Source organism: Huiozyma naganishii, chromosome 13, assembly GCF_000348985.1.
Source record: "Huiozyma naganishii CBS 8797 chromosome 13, complete genome".
In the NCBI taxonomy this organism is placed as follows: Eukaryota; Fungi; Ascomycota; class Saccharomycetes; order Saccharomycetales; family Saccharomycetaceae; genus Huiozyma; species Huiozyma naganishii.
In genome coordinates, this window is record NC_035934.1 from 154,885 (window position 1) to 172,987 (window position 18,103).

Here is an 18,103-nt window from a genome sequence, read left to right on the forward strand (position 1 = left end):
TAAACTTGGTAGTCAAACAGCTGCTGTGCGTTTCCTTTAACAGCGATGCGTTTGATCAAAACACGTTAAAAAGTATCAGATTTTGCAGTTTTTTTACAAAGAAAAGATCGTTAGTGCTAACATTATATATATAGCAGAGGGAGAGCGCAAAGCGAGTCTTTGTTCTGGTTTTAGAGCTAGGTAACCGGTATGTCTGGTCCTCAGGAGCACTGCGGTAAGTACTGCCTGCTTGTTATCGGTTGTGGGAACATCCCGTATTTTGCTAGGAGCTGCGTGGACCATTCGATGCTGCTCTCGGTCTTGTAACACCATATGATCCAGCCGCCGGTCCTTTCGAAGGAATCGATCTGAGCCTCTAGATAGCGTCTTGTATCCTGTTTGCGTGTTTCTGACCATTCAGCGATGTCTGCATCCCCCTCGCAGGTCCCAATGAAGTACGATCCTTGTCCGTTTTTCCAGAAACTGCCGTCGTAGCGGGATCCAATCCCGACACCGTTCAGCCACTGGGCACAGTCTGTCAATGCGGCGGAGAACTCGCCGGCAACGGATGGGTGGAACTCATTCAAAGTACTCTGGCCCCATCCACATGCCACAGACACGCGTTCGGGGGTACCTCTGGCTAAATCACCCTGCGAGAACACTTGGTAGTAATGGTGGTCGATGATAATATTGGCAGAGCTCGTATTGATAAAACTATCCCAATAGTGGGGAGGTTGAAAGGCATCTTGAATTACTATAGTTTGGTCGTTATTTTGCAGTGTGCTTCTTAGATAGTCATAGCTTGGTTGCAAGTAAGCAGACTTCAGTTTCCCCATGTCAATTGCTGGGCCTAGGGGCTCATTGAGCAATTCGATGCCAGTCACAGTGTCTGCAAACTGCTCCCCAGAGTACTTCGCCAACAGGTACTTGATAGACCGTAACGTCACTTCTACGTTCTCATCGTAGTTCAAGAAATTGATCTGATCCCTGAGGCCTGAATTATCAAACCCGTTTTGAGACCCTGCTGCGCCGTGAAGATCGATCCACACTTTCAAGTTGTGTTTCTTCGCCCATCCAATCGCGAGATCCAGGTATTTCTCCTGAACTCCTGACACGTACGGGTCATTAGCCAGTCTGCTAAACGCCCAGTACCCAACGGGAATCCTCACCAGATTAAACCCCATCGCGCGAATCTGTTTAAAGTCAGTTTCCATGTAGAAAGTATCCCAATGAGTCTTCAATACTGCCTCTGCAGCTTCGAGCCCTAACTTAGCACAGAAATGGTACTCGTCCACGGGGATCCCCTCGTCACTGTCCTCCGACAACCTAAACCGCTCGAATAGAGACGGAGTAATATACGGTTCCAACACAAGCCACCCACCTATATTCACACCACGCACAGGCTCACTGTGGTTGACACTAGAATCATATGGCTGCTCCCCGAACGGTAACAGAGGGGAAGCCTGGGCCAAACAGGAGAGCGCGGCTAATTGAGAGAGTATCCACGACGAACGCATCAGAAAAAAGAGCACTTGTACCAAACAGAAAAGAGTGCACACTACCAACCGCTTTTACAGTTAAACAACTCTAGTTCTGTACACCGAAGTGGGATGGGTCTGGTTCACCAAAACACGCTTCACAAACCAACTGTACTCTCTTGTAAATAATACATTGGAATTCACAATCTCTGCAATAAAATCAATATATTGTCCCAGCACTGCAGTTCTGATATTACGACCTAGTATTTCCAGGCTGATACCGGTCCATCGGTCATTGCAAGCTTGGGGCAGTACCGTTTTGTTGTACTGATTCATTGGTTATCAAATTCGTCTCAGTTGATGCCCCAACAAGGTCATCCACTGGTGCATTTGATGTTTCAGCTGTAGTGGTTGATGCGTGAGCGTCTGTTTCTAATTTCTTCTCCTGCTCAGGTTTCTTGTTTTCCGGGATCTCAGTTCCCCGCTCCCTCTGCTCCCGCACATCATGCCGAATCCAACCGGACAACTTCACCTCGTACCCACTGAAACTCTTGATAGGAATGTACCCTTCCACTCTGTCCCATGGGAGAACCTTCTGCGACGGATCTCTCTGTGGTATCTCTTCTTCCATGATAAATCAGACAATCACACTTCAATGCAATGCGGTACACGTATACCACAAGGCAATATCTGTTTCTATCAACGTCGTCTGTTAACGTCCATTGCAATTATTTGTATATATATTTTTTCTGTTATTAGAAGGTTTAAAAGAGTGTCTGAGAGATTGAGTCTGTTGTGTAACGACGAATAAAGTGTTCATTGACAAACTGTTACATAGATTCGTGAAGTATATATACTTGTGGAAAATTTGATCAATCTCTCTTCCCCTGCGTTTGGTGCTAGTTCATGAAAGTGTATACCGAAAATGCTCAGATACCAAAGTTACCGCTGCGGATGTTGTCGTACAGTTGTCTCCTGTCTTGTCTCTTGTTTATTTGATGTCCGTGCAGTTTCATCCCTACGGGGTTCCCGTGTGGCATTGCCATCGGGATCGTTGAAGGCGGTGGTGGAGTCCCCGTGTCTGAATCCTGAGAGTACGGGGCGTTGTGCACGTACCCTGCGTAACCTTGCTGCAATTGCGTCATCCTGTTGGGCGATGCCGATTGGTACCTGTTGTTCATGGTGGGTTGTGGAGGCATGAAGTAGTTACCGCTAGCGTTCGCGTTCGCGTTAGCTGGGTAGTAAACGTTCCGGTCGTGCTGGCGCCCCATCCGTGCTTGCTGTGGTGGGATAGGTGACCCAACTTGTGGGTACTGTTGGGGTGACGCTGAGTAAGGCTGCTGTTGTTGTGGTGGTAGAACTGGCGTCTGATGCTGTGCCTGTTCCCTTGGGATATTGTAGTTCGGTAAAGGTTGTTGTTGCTGCTGTGGTGGTACAAAGCTTGGTGGTGGACCGTTACCAGGGATATGATGCGGCGACCGTTCTCTTGGATATTTGACCCCCATCGGATTTTGATTTATCCGTGGTGAGTTCTGTGGTTGTTGGTTTCTACCAGGTGATTGTAAGGAGGGTGAGGTCGCGGAATGAACTAAAGTTGGTGCGTTTAGGTCAGGTGGCTGCAAATATGACGAGGTGGAATGGGGTATCGCCATGACAGGCGGCTTCGGTTGCGGCGGCGGCAGTACTGTACTTGCGATCGGTTGAGGAACACCGGCAGTGGCGACGCCAAATTCGTTGGTTCCCCTCAACCTTGGTCCCAGATCTGTTTGTACATGCTTCATGGGAGGATGTTGCCCATATCCTTCCATTGGTATTCTCGGCGACGCCGTTGCTTGAATATTTGGTGGTAGCGAAGCAGGTGAGTATCGTGCCGGTTGTTTTTGTAATGGTGGTGCAGGTAACGAGTTTCTGTTGCTCTCGCCAGGTGGATATACTGGTGCGCTAAATGGTACCGCTGGTGCAATTGGCGAATGTGAATGTTGTGGAGAACGGACAGGTTGCAGTGTGTGAGCACCAAGATTTGCAGCATTTTGTGGGGAAAGCCTTTGTAACGGCAAAACTTGTTCGTTAGCATGTTGCGGTGAGTACCTCTGTGTCTCTTTAGCGATTTGCGGAGAATATCTGTCTTGTTGTGGTAACGGATTTTTCGAGTGCAATGGGGAGGACCTTTGAGATTTTGGTACAGACTCGTTCGAATAGTGTGGTGATGAAATTGGCCCCTGGGGTGTCGCCTCACTGGAATGATGACGGGACCCCTCTTGTGATTGGTAGTTTTGTGAAACATATGAATTTTGGGGTGAAAGTTTTGAATGCCCCCCCTCCAGGGTCCCAGGGACGTTCAAAGAAGAAACTTTCGATTCTTTTGGCAATTCTACCCTGCTCACTTCTTGCCTTCCCGGATGATTAATATTTGGAACAGGCGTCTCATTGCCCTCATCGGAGAGAAGTTGCCGTCTAGGGGGTCCTGATCCTATATTGCTCATCCTTGTTGGCACGTCACTCTTTTTCAATCCTCCTACATGGTTGGCACCTATACTGGTTGCTGGAGGGATTTGAAGAGATGCTACGGGACTGTACGTTTCATTTTCTGGGGCGGCAAACTCGGCTTGTTTGTATTTTTCAAATTTGGTCAATTGTTCAAATTCATGTTCTTTACTGTCCATGGATATTGATCCTTCTTCCTCTGTAATTGCATCTGATCCAGCCATCATTTGTTCCATCATTCCATTAAGTTCCTCCAAAGCAGCTTGAGCAGACGCGTCTGATTGTAAGTCTATGGAGATATGAGGATTAGACTGGGCTGTATCTAGCCTGTGTTTGATCACTGAGTCCATCGGCAATGATCCCGTGGTCTCTGGTATATTTTCCTCGTGTAGAGGAAGTGGCTTCATAACGTCGTGATTCTGAGGGGCGATTGGCTCCTCATGGTCTGGCATGGGAGGTTGATGCAAGTTTATCTTTGGTCTGTTGTGAAGTTTAACAGACGCAGCCGGTGTTGGGTCGTACACTGACGATGTATTTCTTAATAGTTCTACTGTCGATGAAGTCGACTCAGCACTTCTTTCGCTTGACCCGCTCCCGCTCTTCTTTCTCAAGTTACTAAGCGGGTTCCACTTGGATATCTTTTGTTCGAAGGCTTGCAGGTTGTTTGATTTGTTTTTGTGGCTCAATGCATCCTTGTTGATAACAGTGTGGAACTTTCCCTGTGGTGTCGAGGTGGCTCCGGACAGCTTTGAGTAATTCGTCTTTGGTTTTTGAGTGACACTCACGTTCGGCACCTCGGACTGAAACTGGTCGTAAATCGGAGAAGCAATTCGCGTCTTTGCTGGAGCTGGTGCTTTCGTGATTGTTTCTTCCTCTTTCTTCTCGGTCTCTTGGATGGGTGGATTCTTCAATTGAGGCTTGCTGTAGTTGGCCAATGTGATGTCTGATTCTTGGAAAGCAACCCACTTTTTAAACCCATCGAACTCGAATTCTAAGATAAGAGACCTGCCAAATATTTTCTTCTTTTCCAAAGTCTGCTCGTAAGATAAAGTGGAGAGCCACGTCCAGATAAAGTAATCGTCGATATCGACTCTCCCAACTTGAATAAACTCCTTCAAGTGCTCTGGGTTTGGGAGACACTTCCTTTGCGCCCAGCCTGCCTGGAACGTCGAGTGTTTTGTGGACATCAATTTCATTAGTCGTCTGGACTCCTGCGACATTTTCCTACTGATCCCCTCGACGTTTTTCCTTTTTTTGAACAGGGACTTCAGGAGGACGTAATCCTCTCTTGCTTGAAATCCGTCGTAGTTTTCAAAATTTAGCAACTCGTTGCATCTCTCTAGCAACTGCCACGGTTTCCTCGAAAATTGGTCTGTCGTGAGCGTAACCAACGGTATCGTCAGAATGGTCTGTGACGAATATGCAGTGGACCCCTTTGGCGGGTACTCGTTGTTGAAAAGTATGCTCTTCAATGATCTGGGCAGTTTCGAGCTTTCCAAATCCTCTGGTACAAAACTCTTCAAGAATGCAAGCAGCAGATGGAACATAGCGTCGGAAGCAGGGATCCATTGATCGAGCCCGTCTTGGAAAGAGTTGTTGATTTTTTTGTATTTGGGACTGTTATCGAAATCCCATGACGACGGCTGCCCCTCTTCCTCCGGTGGGGTTGGTTTATTAAACGCCCAAACGGCACACAACTTTGAGATCTTCCTTGCGCTCATCTTGTTCACTTTCGAGTTGGACGATATCGTGACGATCAAGTCCAAAAAATCGTAGACTATGGACGCATGGTTCGGCGAGTCCAAACACTGCGGCATGATCTCCAAGAATGCCTTCTGCGGGAACTCCCTGTCGATTTCCCTGAACTTGAACTGCGAGTATGCGTTCCACCCGACGATCTCGCCGTTCGGCAGCCTGCACCACACGTACTTCAAAGCCTGGAACAAAACAAACGGGTCCGTCTTCCTGATGAGTCGCACTTGGTGCTCCACCCCCACGGCCTGCCCGTTCCCCAAGGGGAACATCGCGTTGAGAAACTTCAGCAGTCTCTCGTTCGTTTGTTCTGGCCGGAACGGGATCATGAGGTACTCCACATCTAGCGCGGTTTTCTTCAAGTGTGCCGTGATCTCATGGATCACCCCCTTCACTTTCTCCCTCTCGAACTCATGGAAGAACTCGAACTCGTCACCGTCATCGTCACCCATCGAGGGCGCTTCCGCGACACCACTGTGCGGCAGTCGCTCCCTCGAGCGGCGCTGCGGCGACGGTTCCCCCGATCGACCGCCTGGTGGTGTCGGCAGTTGTTTCTGCATGCGAAATACTGCTGTGTTGTGTGTGTCACCGATCTGCACCTTCTCTTGATCTACTGTGCGCTGCAGTTCGTTCCGGATCAACTTGCTTCAAAACAAAAAATGTTCAAAGAAATCAACGTATTGGAAACAGTAGGTCAAAAGACCATCAGTGTTGCATTATATAACGATAGTGTAAGGTATTTACAGGGGGGTGGGTGGGAGGAGTGTACTGTGGTTCACTCGATGATCCTAGTGATCAGCCCGGTCCCCACAGTTCTACCACCTTCTCTTATGTTGAACCGTTGGCCGACCTCCATTGGCGTTGGGTGGATCAAATCGCACTCCATCTCCACGTTGTCGCCCGGCATGACCTGTCTCGAGTGGTCCTCAGCGTCCGGTGGGAACCGCATGACCGCCGTGACGTCTGCTGTTCTGATGAACAGTTGAGGCCTGTAGTTTTCGCCGAACCCAGAGTGTCTGCCACCTTCCTCCTTTGTGAGGATGTACAACGACGCTAGGATCTTCGTGTGGGCTTTGACTGTCCCCGGTTTCGCAAGAATCATACCTCTCTTGATCTGGTCCCTTCTGATCCCTCTTAGCAAGACACCTGCGTTATCCCCGGCCATTGCCTCGTCCAGTTCCTTTCTAAACATCTCGATCCCAGTGACCGTACTCTTAAGCGGTGTCTTGTTGTGTCCGACGATCTCCAACTCCTCGCCCTTCTTGAGGTGCCCCCTCTCAACTCTACCGGTGACGACAGTACCTCTCCCCGAGATAGAGAAAACGTCCTCCACGGGCATCAAAAACGGTTTCTGTAAGTCTCTCTCTGGTGTGGGGATATACTCGTCAACAGCCTTCAGCAACTTCAAGATGGATTGTTCCCCGATCTCCGGTTGCCGTCCCTCCAAAGCACACAACGCAGACCCCATGATAATGGGCGCGTTATCCCCGTCAAACCCGTAATGGGACAACAGTTCCCGCATCTCCATCTCCACGAGCTCCAGCATCTCCGGGTCATCAATGGTGTCCACTTTGTTCACGTACACCACAATCTTCTGAACCCCCACCTGTCTTGCCAGCAACAGATGCTCCCTCGTCTGAGGCATCTGCCCGTCCGTCGCCGCCACCACAATAATCGCACCGTCCATCTGCGCAGCACCCGTGATCATATTCTTAATGTAATCCGCGTGCCCTGGACAGTCCACGTGCGAGTAATGTCTCTTATCGGTCTCGTACTCGACATGAGCCGTCGAGATAGTGATCCCACGGGCCCGCTCCTCGGGGGCCTTGTCGATCGCCGCATAGTCCAAGAAACTGGCCCCCCCGCTCTTCGCGAGAGTCTTCGTAATCGCAGCGGTCAGCGTCGTCTTCCCGTGGTCGACGTGCCCTATCGTCCCTATATTCACGTGCGGCTTGGACCTGTCAAACGCCGCCGCGGCGTACCCTCTCACGGGCGGAACACCACCACCAACAACAACACCGCGCACAACAGACCGCCCCAGCCCAAACTGCGCACAGAGAGACCCGACAGATCGCAAATTCACCGTCCTGAACAACATACTGCCCGGTGCACCTGTCCTTGTCCTGGGGAACAGCTGCCCCGTCTCTTCTGCGATTCAATTCCGCTGCTCTTTATATACTCCGGGCAGTAGGAGCGTTACCCGGCTGTGCAGATGTGGTACGTTAACTGTCCGCTTGGGAGACGGCAGCGACGTCCATTACTCGTGTCTGTACCGTACAGGGTGTCATGCCATGGACGAGGGCGTTGCTCGTGTAGTATACCCAGTACTATACTATACATTGTACCCACTCCCTCCCCGACCAATCACATCGCAGCACTGCGCACCTTCAAAATCACAGACTTTAAAAAAACGGGAAAGAACTCGATTCTTGAATGCTCTCTGTATGTAACTTGGACGTTCGGTGGTGGGGGGGGGAGTGAGGCAGATACACCAGGCATGTTGCAAGCTACGTTGAGAGGGACACTACGCGGGAGATGCGGTGCTGTTGCCGCCGTTTCAGGGAGAAGGCTGTTCAGTCGGGGAGCCGTGTGCAGGGCGGACCTGGTGCAGGAGTTGTACCTCCGTGAGTTGCGTGCTGTGACACAGCAGCTGGACCGTGCCGCGCTGGCGTCGCCGGAGGGGTCTGTTGTCGAGTGGAGTGCCCCGGGGAGACCAGCGGCCCCCGCGGTGGAGGCGGCGGATGCGGCTCTGTTGCAACAGTACAGGGACACGAAGATCGACGTCACGGGTGCGGTCACTAGCCAGAGCGCAGAACAACAGCCACAGCAAGAAACTGAAGAAGACTGGCTGGTCATTGGCGACGCAAGGGACGACACAGCAGACAACCACCACTGACCGTATCCGTACCTCTCTCTCCATACATGTACGAAGCCCGCACCTAAATATATATATATATTCACACACAACAGTAGAGCAATTCAGGGTAACACTGTCTCTCTTCACAGTCGAGTATAAAAGACACCCAGCACACGAACACGTCGCTTCTCTCTCTGTCTCTCCCTCGATGTCACCAAATATATATCCCCCGTGCCTCGCTCGGCCAGCTGCGTGTCTTCAGGGACACTTTGATCTGCTGGTCTTGAGCTGGACGTGTTTCCCCTCGCGGGAAGCTGGTGGGGGGATACTGAACTTCAGTGACGACTTTTTGAGTACAAGGGCGCCCGGGATACTTCGTATCCCGCACAATGGTGTCTTCAAGATTTAATACTTCATTTTAAATTGTATTGTAATTAGTACGTTCATACATGTGCTTGTCTACTTATTATTTATGCTCCTCGGCAAACGCCTTGACGAACTGGACGAGTCTCTCGACAGTGGCCACGGTCAGTGCGTTGTACAGGGATGCACGGAACCCACCGACGGAACGGTGGCCCTTCAAACCGGTCAGTCTCTGCGCCGCGGCATCCTTGAGGAATTGGTCGTCGAGAGAACTGTCCACTAGTGTGAACACGACGTTCATGCTCGAACGGCAATTTTTAGCCACGGGCAGTCTGTAGAATTCAGGGTACGCGTCCAATGCTTCGTACAACAGTTTCGCCTTCTGCTTGTTCTCGATCGTCTGTTGCGGTAAACCACCTTTCTTCAACAGGTGTTGGAACACGAGGTCCATGACGTGCAACGTGAAAATGGGGATCGTGTTGTAGGCACTGTTGTTCTTGACCACTGTAGGGTAGTCGAACGCGATCGGCGTCACGGGGATCCCCAACTCGTTCAATATCTCCTCGTCAGCAGCGGCAATGTTCTTCAAAATGCTCTTCTTGATAATGTAAACGGTCAACCCGGCAAGACCAATGTTTTTCTGTGCACCGGCCATGATCACACCGTACTGAGAGACGTCAATCTCACGGGAAAGAATATCACTTGAGAGGTCAGCGACTAGTTCGACGTCGTCGTCCTCCACGAGACACCGAGGTAACTGTGGCCACTCGACACCGTGCACAGTCTCGTTCTCACACAGGTACACGTAAGCGTACTTCTTCCCCTGAACACGAGCACTCCATTGGGACTCCTCAGGGATGGACCCGAACTTCTTCTCCGTGTCGAATTCTCTAGAGTCGAACACAACTTCAGCGGGCAACCGCAACCTCTGCGCCTCCTCAAACGCCTTCTCAGACCATGAACCAGTGACAAGGTACCCACAGGTCCCAACACGGCCCGTCTTCCCAACGTACCCTCTCAGCAGGTTCGTCCCCAAAGACGAGAACCCTGTGGTCCCCCCACCTTGCATGAAGAACACCTCATGTGTGTCTGGGATGTCCATTAATTCGCGGAGGTGCCTCTTCCCATCCTCAATCACCTGCGTCGCGTCCTTCGACCGGTGCGAAATCTCCCCGATCCCCAAACCAAGGTTCTTGTAATTCACCAGGTCCTTCGCAGCCTGTTGCAGCACACATGTGGGCAACTGCGCTGGACCAGCACCAAAATGACTGGGTTCCTCTCTCTCCAATGACATAACTGATTCGATTGACAACCTGTTGCCCAAGAAACCAACAACAACAGCACACTCCCCCTGTCAACGTCTCCTCTTCTTAAATATCACTCGTTCAATTGCGTCTCTGTGTCATTCATAATTTTTCACAGTTTCCTCAAAATTTCACTCTTCTCTTTCGTACAGCGTTAAGAGGCAGAGTCAGCGATGGACGATGACATGACAGAACACTCAGCGTGAGGTAGTCCCTGCGGACCATCACCAGTCATCGCCCTGATCGTTGTCTTCTGTTGCGCTCACTTTGCTCTTCCGCTGGTTTAGTGCAGCAGCAAGGGCATCCGCCAATGACGCGGGGGCGCCGCCGCCGCCGGGCGCACCGCTGGGCGCGCCGCTGGGACCACCACCACTGTCTGGTTGGCCCCGAGCCTCTTGTAGCAACGCAGAAGGTTTGTCCAATTGCGACTTGTCGACTTTCTTGAGAGCGCCGATCCCACCAACAGACCGGATCGACGCAAGAAGTGCGTCCCTGCCAGCGTCCCCCGTGGTCTCGTTCAATGTTGGGCCGTTCCCACCGCCTCCAACAGGCATGGCAGGTGGTGGAGGAGGTGGGGGTGGTGCACCACCAGAACCACCCATCTGCATCCCCATATTAGGTGCAGGAGGCGCCGGTGGAGCCGGTGGAGCCGGTGGAGCCGAGTAATTCTGATTTGTAGGCATTGGAGGTGGCGGTGGTGGTGGTGATTCCGTCATAAACGTAGTCTGTGGCATAGCAGGTGGTGGTGGTGGAGGTGACTGGCCGAAAGTCGTTGGCGTAGGTTGTTGCCCAAAGAACTGCTGCTGCTGCTGCTGCTGTTGTTGTTGGGTAGGTAATTGAGCGGCAGGTCTTGCCCTTGCTGGTGGCGGAGGCGCCGGTCCTCTCCGCGAGGGCGGTACTGGTGGCGCCACATGTCCAGATGTCTGTGAACTTGGCATTCTTTGACTGGGGATCGAGCTGCCCGCGTGTCTGTGTGGCGGCAAGGGAGGAGGTGGTCCACGTCTCCCTGGCGGCGGTGGTGGTGGTGATGTTGCTACAGAGCCACCCATCCCTGGACCTGTAGCTTGTCTTGGTGGTGGCATTGGAACAGCCCTGTTCGCGTTGCCTGGTGGAACGGGCAGAGGTCTATTCTGCAACTGTGCCGGCGGTATGCCGTAGTTATTAGCACCTCCGAATGGAGGCGGAGCAGGCGTGTTGAAAGAGTTTGGTTGTTGCATTGCTGGTATGGGAAAGGGAAATGGATTGTTATTAGACTTTTGAGGAGCACCACCTGCCGGTTGGAAAGGCGGTGGTACCGCATGCGATGTAGTTTGTTGTGCCTGTGGTTGTGTAAACGGCGGTGGCACGTTACGCTTCGTATGTTCCACGGGGACCTCCTCAGAGACCTTCTCGGGGGACTCCTCGGGGGACTCCTCAGGAACGGCGGCCGGAGTCGGCGTCCGTTCCGGAACTGCGTGTGGTGTGGATACAGTACTTGATGCAACGGAGAACGTCTCGTCAAACTGCGGAGATGATGAAAGATCAGCGGATACAGGTGGTGGCGGTGGAGGCGCCTTCTTCTTGGTATTCGGGATCGCTTCAGCCTCGTCGTAGTTGTATCTCTGTCTCTGCGTGGCAAACAGCGGCTCCCCCCTTGGACCTGTCCCCGCTGTGTGCCCTTTGGCAGTCTCTTGTCTCAATTTCTTCGACAATGCAATGGCGTTCTTGTTCTGCAACGTCTTCCTGGAGGCATACTTCTCCCTCTTCTGCACCCTTTTCAAGAAATGTTGCGCCTCACTGACGTCAATGAACAACAACCCAATGGCACAGTCCTCAATTTCAAACGAGTGGAAGAAAGTTCTATCTTGAAAGTATTGGAAGTTCACATACAGTTCTTGGTCCCAGATAACACCCCTATGTCCGTAGATATCCACCAACTTCAAAAATAGTGTGTTCCCAACAAGATCTTCCACGAAGACAAGTGCCCCTGACAGCCCCGTATATACCCACTTGTTCGAATCCGGCAACGCAACATACAGTCTCGCCACAGTGACGTCTATTATCTTATTAGCCGTCTTCGGCAACGCCCTCTTGATAATCTCTTTATCTTGAGCATTCAGAAGACCCATCTTTCACGCTCACTCTGTGTAAAAGCCTTCCCCAACACGTCTTCTGTATCTCGGGTGTCCAGGTGACTATGGAACTGACGAGTTGCAACGCAATCTACCCCCAAGCTCGCAGTTGTCAGGTGTCTCTACCCACTGCGCTTCACGGGAAAAAAATTGCTATAATTTCAATCTCGACATAATACAAGTACCACTGTATTAGTACTGGGTAACGAATACCTCTACAGTATGGAGTGTGTGTAGTTCACAGCAGCACGTTCTACTTCTATCAAGCAGTGGGTCTCGGAAGAAGGTAGTTTGATAGATTGGTGTGTTGCCCATTGGTTGTGCATTTTTTCTTATCACTGAACATGTCTTTCGCTGTAGTTACTGCCCTTTTTCTACAAAACGCTTCTATGGTGGAGAAAATGGGGTAAAGTATATAAGGGCAACAGTAGAACTGAGGATACATCTTCCTGTTCTTTCTAGGGAAATTGCGCTGTAGAGTAGACAAACACTGTTTAGTACTTCCGCCCGAGGTGCTATGTCGGAAAGATTAAGCTACATGAGGAAATCGAATTTCTTGGTCATCTCCATCCATGACCCAGCTCACTTGAACTCGTTGATGATGGAGGATTTCTTGCAGATTGCCATGTGGTTGAACGAGACGAACGATGATCCGGGACTCGCTTTAACCGTAATTCAAAGCACTGGTGATTTCTTCAGCGCTGGTGGGAAATTTGAGTCCGTGTTGGATAACGAGGCAAGGATCGCTAGTGAGGGGGGGAGTGCACCGTTAGCCAAACTGTACCAGTACATCAGTGCCATTGCCCCACCAAATCTGTACTTCACACAAGCGTTCCAAGCGCACAAACGACCCATTGTGTGCTGTTTGAACGGACCCGCATTCGGGTTTGCCGCAAGCGTGGTGATGCTTTGCGATGTGCTGTTCACGAGGGATAACTCCCATGGGTACATCATGTTCCCCTTCACGCGGCTCGGGTTTGTCGCGGAGGGCGGCACCTCGGTGACCCTTTACGAGAAGTTGGGGGTCAACGCTACGAACGAGGCTCTCTTTTTCAGCGAGCGAGTGTCCTTCCAGCAGTTACAAGACAGTGGGTGCATCGCTAGGGAGTATCGGGACTGCAGCACCACGGAGGAGTTCAACCGCAGAGTGCTAGGCGACCTGTCCACGATCATAGAACCGCTGAGCCACAGATCGATGAAACTGTCCAAACAACTCATTGCCTCGGATATCCGGCAGAAAATGGCCGCTGCGCAGAGCCACGAGACACTGTCCACACTCCCCTTCTGGGTTGACGGTGAACCTGGGAGACGGTTCGCCACACTGGCCAAACAGCGATCAAGAAAGGACGCCCGTTTGTAACAGTTAGGGAGGGCGGGGCAACAACATCATTCAAGAAAGAACTACTAATACATCACATCACCTACAACCACTGCACTGCACCTAAAACCATACCCCAGTTACCGGTCCCCGTCGATCCCAAAAGAAAGAGCGAGACAACAATAGAACCAGAAACAGAACACAAAGGAAAAGAACAAAAAGGGCGGCCCGGCCACTGTTTGCGTGCGTGCCTCGGCCCCCGCCCGTGTTCCTCAGCCGGTACCTGCCACTAACGACTGAAGTGCATATCAGCCCCCTCTTCCGTAGCTCGGTACATCACAATATACATCTCTATACAAACAGCCCCCGCTCCCGGCTTCTAAAATGCTTCGATGGGAAACAGAAACACCGACGTTTACCCAATGGGGAAATCCAGATCCCGGAACAACTCTTTTTTTTTTTTTCCTTTTTTTTTCGGATTTTTTCTCCGTTTTTTTTGTCGCTTTTTTTTTGGTCGCTTTTTCTTCCGTAAGCATGTTTTCCTCGAGCAGGAGACGGTTGGCAGTTCAGGTGCAGTGCTGCGTACCTGTTGCTGTTGCCGTGTGTCTCAGGCGTGTTACCCGGGGTTTTTTTGGGTTGTTGTCTTCCATTCTCTCGTAGACGTGCGTTACCTGCAAAGGCAAGAATTTCGAAGAAAACATTGGGGAAATTAAATAAATAAAAGTCGAGAAAGGAAGAACGAAAGAAACGGAAGAATATCCGGAACTGTAAGAGAACACCGAAACCCCGATTTTTTGTTGTACAAACAGGGACTTAGGTGCGGTACTGCTGCTATTTTCTCGTTTGCCTTGACAGTATACCAATGGGGAGACCTAAGAAAGAGGTGAGTGAGGAGAAGATAGAGAGCTTTCAGCGAGAGCTGGAGTTGGCGGGGGACAGGACAGATATACTGCTGAAGGATAAACGCGGGAGGTCGCGGTCCTGTCTCCTATGCCGCAGGAGGAAGCAGAGGTGTGACCATAAACTACCCAGTTGCACAACGTGTTTGAAAGCTGGAGTCAAGTGTGTGCAGCCGGTGAGGTACAATAACTACGGGAACGCAGTCGGTGAGTCAGGGGATAGAAGTGGGTCCACGACTCCAGATTTACAGAACTCCGCGCGCCATTCACCAGTAGGGGTCCCTCGGAGCTGCGATGAAAGGTCTGCCGGAGTGGCAGGTCCGTATAAAATGAGAACTGTACCGCCGGTCGTGACCGAGGGAGAATATTTGCATTTGTCGCCCACAGTGACAACGGTGTCCCCAGGGCAGGGAACTGATAATAAAGTTACGAAGACGAAGAGGGATAAACGTGCCAACGGTAAGGATAACGGCCAAAAGGACGATTACACTAAGTTACTAGAGAAAAAATTGAAGTTCCTCGAAAAGTTGACGAGTTTAAATCCAAACTCAGAGACCTTTAATAAGAAACTGAAACAGTACAAAAGAATAACACATTTACTCAACGGTATCGACGATTCTACTTTGGAACAGTACGTGAGTTTGCAATCTCCACCATCAACACATCCCGGTCAACAACCTCATCCTTATGGCCTGCTGCCTCCGCCTACCACCGTCAGAATACCGCAGCAGGCACAGCAACAACCGTTGCAGCCGGGGGGGTACTACTATAACAATAGCAGTCACAATCACAATAGTACCAAAAGGAGACCCAGTTTCAATGATAAAAATATTGGAGCTCCCACGGGGACACAGATCGGTAATAACCCACCGATGCATAATTGGAACTCGATAATCTCTACAAAACAACAATCTCCCATGGGGTCCAATCTGATCAAGGATACCAATATACCGAACTTGAATTCCTTCGACAGTGTCGATTTCTCGACGTGTATCTTTGCCAAATACAACTTAAAGGAGTTCCTCGCATACGATCCAGCGTTTGAGTTCGATGAGGAGCTATCCCGGTCCTTTTTGGACACGTTTTTCACAAGGTTACAATTCAAGTATCCACTGTTGGATGAGGCGGAGATTTACGCATTCCATGAGAATTTTGTCAACAATGCGATATACTCCTATAACGAAACAAACTTCCATTTCGCTTGCGGTAGGATGTGGCTTGTTTACAGTATCAGCGCATGTCTACATATGACCACGGGGAAGTATAGGGGTGAACCCCCTGTGAGATACTTCTCGACTGCCATACGGCATATCACTAGGTCCGGGAAGAATTTGAACTACGTTCAACAGATTGAGTTGCTCACTTTGCTCGTACTGTACCTTCTTAGAACGGACAAGGACTCGATGGTACTTTATGAAATTATTAAGGACGTCATGGGTATCTGTAAGAACAAGTTGCATTTGAACAAATGGCACCCTCAGGACCCCTTCGCACATAAGAAACTACGACTTTTCTACTGCGTGTACTTATTGGAGAGAATGATCTGTGTTGCCGTCGGGAAACCGTATACCATATCTGAGAGTGAGATAGACCTACCATATCTCAGCGAGGACGCGTTTGGCACAAAGGACACCAAGATACGTAGTGGGGTCCACTTTATCAACCAGTCCTTGAAGTTGCGGCGGATTGAATCACAGTTTGTGGAACAGTTGCAAATCCTACCGAACGGGGATGTACCCAGGGAGAAGTCTGTGTTACAAACTCAGTTACCTCTAGTGCGTAAATTTTTCAAAGATTTGGATATTTGGAGATCTGGGGTGGTGACGACTAGTTTCAAGAGTTTTGAAAACGAAACGCTTAAATTGTATTATTATAGGTCAGTTCGCATCCTGATACAACCGTATCTGGAGATACTGGCGCCGGAGGATCGGCTGTTCAGGGAGTGTCAAGCTGCTGCTGGGCAGATCTGCCAGCTTTACAAGATCTTCCACCAAAAGACGATCACTGGCCATTCTACACCTGCTGTGCACACGGTGTTTGTTGCTGGTGTGACTTTAATCTACTGTATGTGGTTGGCTAGAAACTCTGATGATGAAAGGAGGAAGAAACTCGGGGATTCATCGAAGCACACGAGACCGCTGGTCAATGCGACGTTGTTTTCCACGATGGACGACCTTAGGGCGTGTTCTGTCTGTTTGTACGTGATGACGGAGAGGTCGAATTTTGCGAGAACGTTTAGAGATACGTTTGATCAACTGATGAACGCCACTGTCGGTAACCTGATTGAACGGTGTGGGCCTGACTCTGCCGAGTTGATTTACTTGTCTCATGCGGAGAAGAACAGGGAGAAGTTGCACAAGAGAAGCAGTGGGAGCACGAACGGAACGGAGTCCTCCTTTGAGGACCAGAAGAACTCACTACAGGAGAGTTCCTTGAACGGGATGCCACCTGCGATGAAGAGGACTTTTGGTAGGGGTCAAGTCGAAGAGCATGTTGGGTTTGTGGAGAACTCACAGGTTGATCTCACAGAGCAGGAGGAACTGAAGAAGAAGCAAGGGGTGTTGGAGAGGACGTCTGTTCCCAAGAGTCTTTCGCACCTGTTGATCAACGAGAAGGAGACACACACACCTGGCGTTGCTAGCGGTGAAAACGAGAATTTGAGTCGTGGCAATTCGTGTGGTCAAGATGACTTCAAAAAATACGTAGTGAAGAAACCGATGAACTTTAACGAATTTGACTGGGAGAATTTTGAACAGCAAGCTTTCCTGCAGCAACATTTTGCTCAGCAGAACCTTCAAGCGTACTTGACGTCCTTGAATTACGGTAAGGGTGCGCCCGCGGAGGTCGAGGGGGATGCCAGTCGCGGCATTGAGGAGAAGATGAACATGATGGGGTCACCGTTGGCGATCCCAATGTCGATGAAGATGCCGTCGTCTTCATCCTCGTCAGCGAACCCGCTTATCCCCACGGGGGCAGCACCTGGGTACCCACAGAGCCAAGCACAAGAGATCCGCTCTGGGATGATGATGGGTGAGACGAGTCGCCGCGGCAGTACGCAAGTCGGTGCGCCTGAAACTGCAGCGCCTTTGCCCCTGCCCGTTGCGTTACCCACTGCGCACCTCTTCCCGCTAGAGACCAACAGTAACAACAGTATCCTGCTGAACAGTGGTACCCACGACATGATCAACAACATCTCCACGTGGACGAACGATGCAGTCTCGGGGGCACTTGTGAACACGCACGACTACACGCCCATGGGCAGTCTCCTGCCCAACGGAGGCGACACCGGGGCAGCGGGCCCGCAGCCGATCCAGCACGGCGCGGTGATTGCACCACCACCGCAGGCCGAGGACGCGGGGAACCAGGTGTACCCCGCCGTGGAGCCATACGAGAACGGGCAAGGAAGACGGATCTCCGCGAACAACGCAGCCCACTCGGCGACGCGGCTCTCTGAGGACTTCTGGACCATCAACGACGACTACGGGTTCTTGACCTAACCGCCCTCGTGCGCAGTGACAGCTACTAGTTGATATATATATATATATATATATATTTGCT

The 18,103-nt window shown here is 50.8% G+C and overlaps 9 protein-coding genes across 9 annotated transcripts; 3 read left to right on the top strand and 6 right to left on the bottom strand.

Moving 5' to 3' along the window:
* Nucleotides 1–200: 200 nt before the first annotated feature.
* KNAG0M00890 (glucan 1,3-beta-glucosidase) lies at nt 201–1,496 on the bottom strand (the record flags this gene model as incomplete). Its single annotated transcript, XM_022610940.1, has 1 exon — nt 201–1,496. The coding sequence occupies one exon, from the start codon at nt 1,494–1,496 to the stop codon at nt 201–203; it is 1,296 nt and encodes a 431-aa protein (XP_022467186.1).
* A 253-nt stretch (nt 1,497–1,749) lies between these two features.
* IES4 (Ies4p) lies at nt 1,750–2,088 on the bottom strand (the record flags this gene model as incomplete). The annotated part of the gene is made up of 1 exon (XM_022610942.1): nt 1,750–2,088. The coding sequence occupies one exon, from the start codon at nt 2,086–2,088 to the stop codon at nt 1,750–1,752; it is 339 nt and encodes a 112-aa protein (XP_022467187.1).
* Nucleotides 2,089–2,386: 298 nt separating this feature from the next.
* MSB1 (Msb1p) lies at nt 2,387–6,253 on the bottom strand (the record flags this gene model as incomplete). Its single annotated transcript, XM_022610943.1, has 1 exon — nt 2,387–6,253. One exon carries the CDS (start codon nt 6,251–6,253, stop codon nt 2,387–2,389), a length of 3,867 nt encoding a protein of 1,288 aa, XP_022467188.1.
* A 215-nt stretch (nt 6,254–6,468) lies between these two features.
* Nucleotides 6,469–7,791, bottom strand: TUF1 (translation elongation factor Tu; the record flags this gene model as incomplete). The annotated part of the gene is made up of 1 exon (XM_022610944.1): nt 6,469–7,791. The coding sequence occupies one exon, from the start codon at nt 7,789–7,791 to the stop codon at nt 6,469–6,471; it is 1,323 nt and encodes a 440-aa protein (XP_022467189.1).
* Nucleotides 7,792–8,190: 399 nt separating this feature from the next.
* On the top strand, nt 8,191–8,589 carry ATP14 (F1F0 ATP synthase subunit h; the record flags this gene model as incomplete). Its single annotated transcript, XM_022610945.1, has 1 exon — nt 8,191–8,589. One exon carries the CDS (start codon nt 8,191–8,193, stop codon nt 8,587–8,589), a length of 399 nt encoding a protein of 132 aa, XP_022467190.1.
* A 427-nt stretch (nt 8,590–9,016) lies between these two features.
* Nucleotides 9,017–10,207, bottom strand: SER1 (O-phospho-L-serine:2-oxoglutarate transaminase; the record flags this gene model as incomplete). Its single annotated transcript, XM_022610946.1, has 1 exon — nt 9,017–10,207. The coding sequence occupies one exon, from the start codon at nt 10,205–10,207 to the stop codon at nt 9,017–9,019; it is 1,191 nt and encodes a 396-aa protein (XP_022467191.1).
* A 234-nt stretch (nt 10,208–10,441) lies between these two features.
* LAS17 (actin-binding protein LAS17) lies at nt 10,442–12,325 on the bottom strand (the record flags this gene model as incomplete). Its single annotated transcript, XM_022610947.1, has 1 exon — nt 10,442–12,325. The coding sequence occupies one exon, from the start codon at nt 12,323–12,325 to the stop codon at nt 10,442–10,444; it is 1,884 nt and encodes a 627-aa protein (XP_022467192.1).
* A 520-nt stretch (nt 12,326–12,845) lies between these two features.
* Nucleotides 12,846–13,688, top strand: DCI1 (putative dodecenoyl-CoA isomerase DCI1; the record flags this gene model as incomplete). Its single annotated transcript, XM_022610948.1, has 1 exon — nt 12,846–13,688. One exon carries the CDS (start codon nt 12,846–12,848, stop codon nt 13,686–13,688), a length of 843 nt encoding a protein of 280 aa, XP_022467193.1.
* An 820-nt stretch (nt 13,689–14,508) lies between these two features.
* On the top strand, nt 14,509–18,042 carry KNAG0M00970 (uncharacterized protein; the record flags this gene model as incomplete). The annotated part of the gene is made up of 1 exon (XM_022610949.1): nt 14,509–18,042. The coding sequence occupies one exon, from the start codon at nt 14,509–14,511 to the stop codon at nt 18,040–18,042; it is 3,534 nt and encodes a 1,177-aa protein (XP_022467194.1).
* Nucleotides 18,043–18,103: the final 61 nt, after the last annotated feature.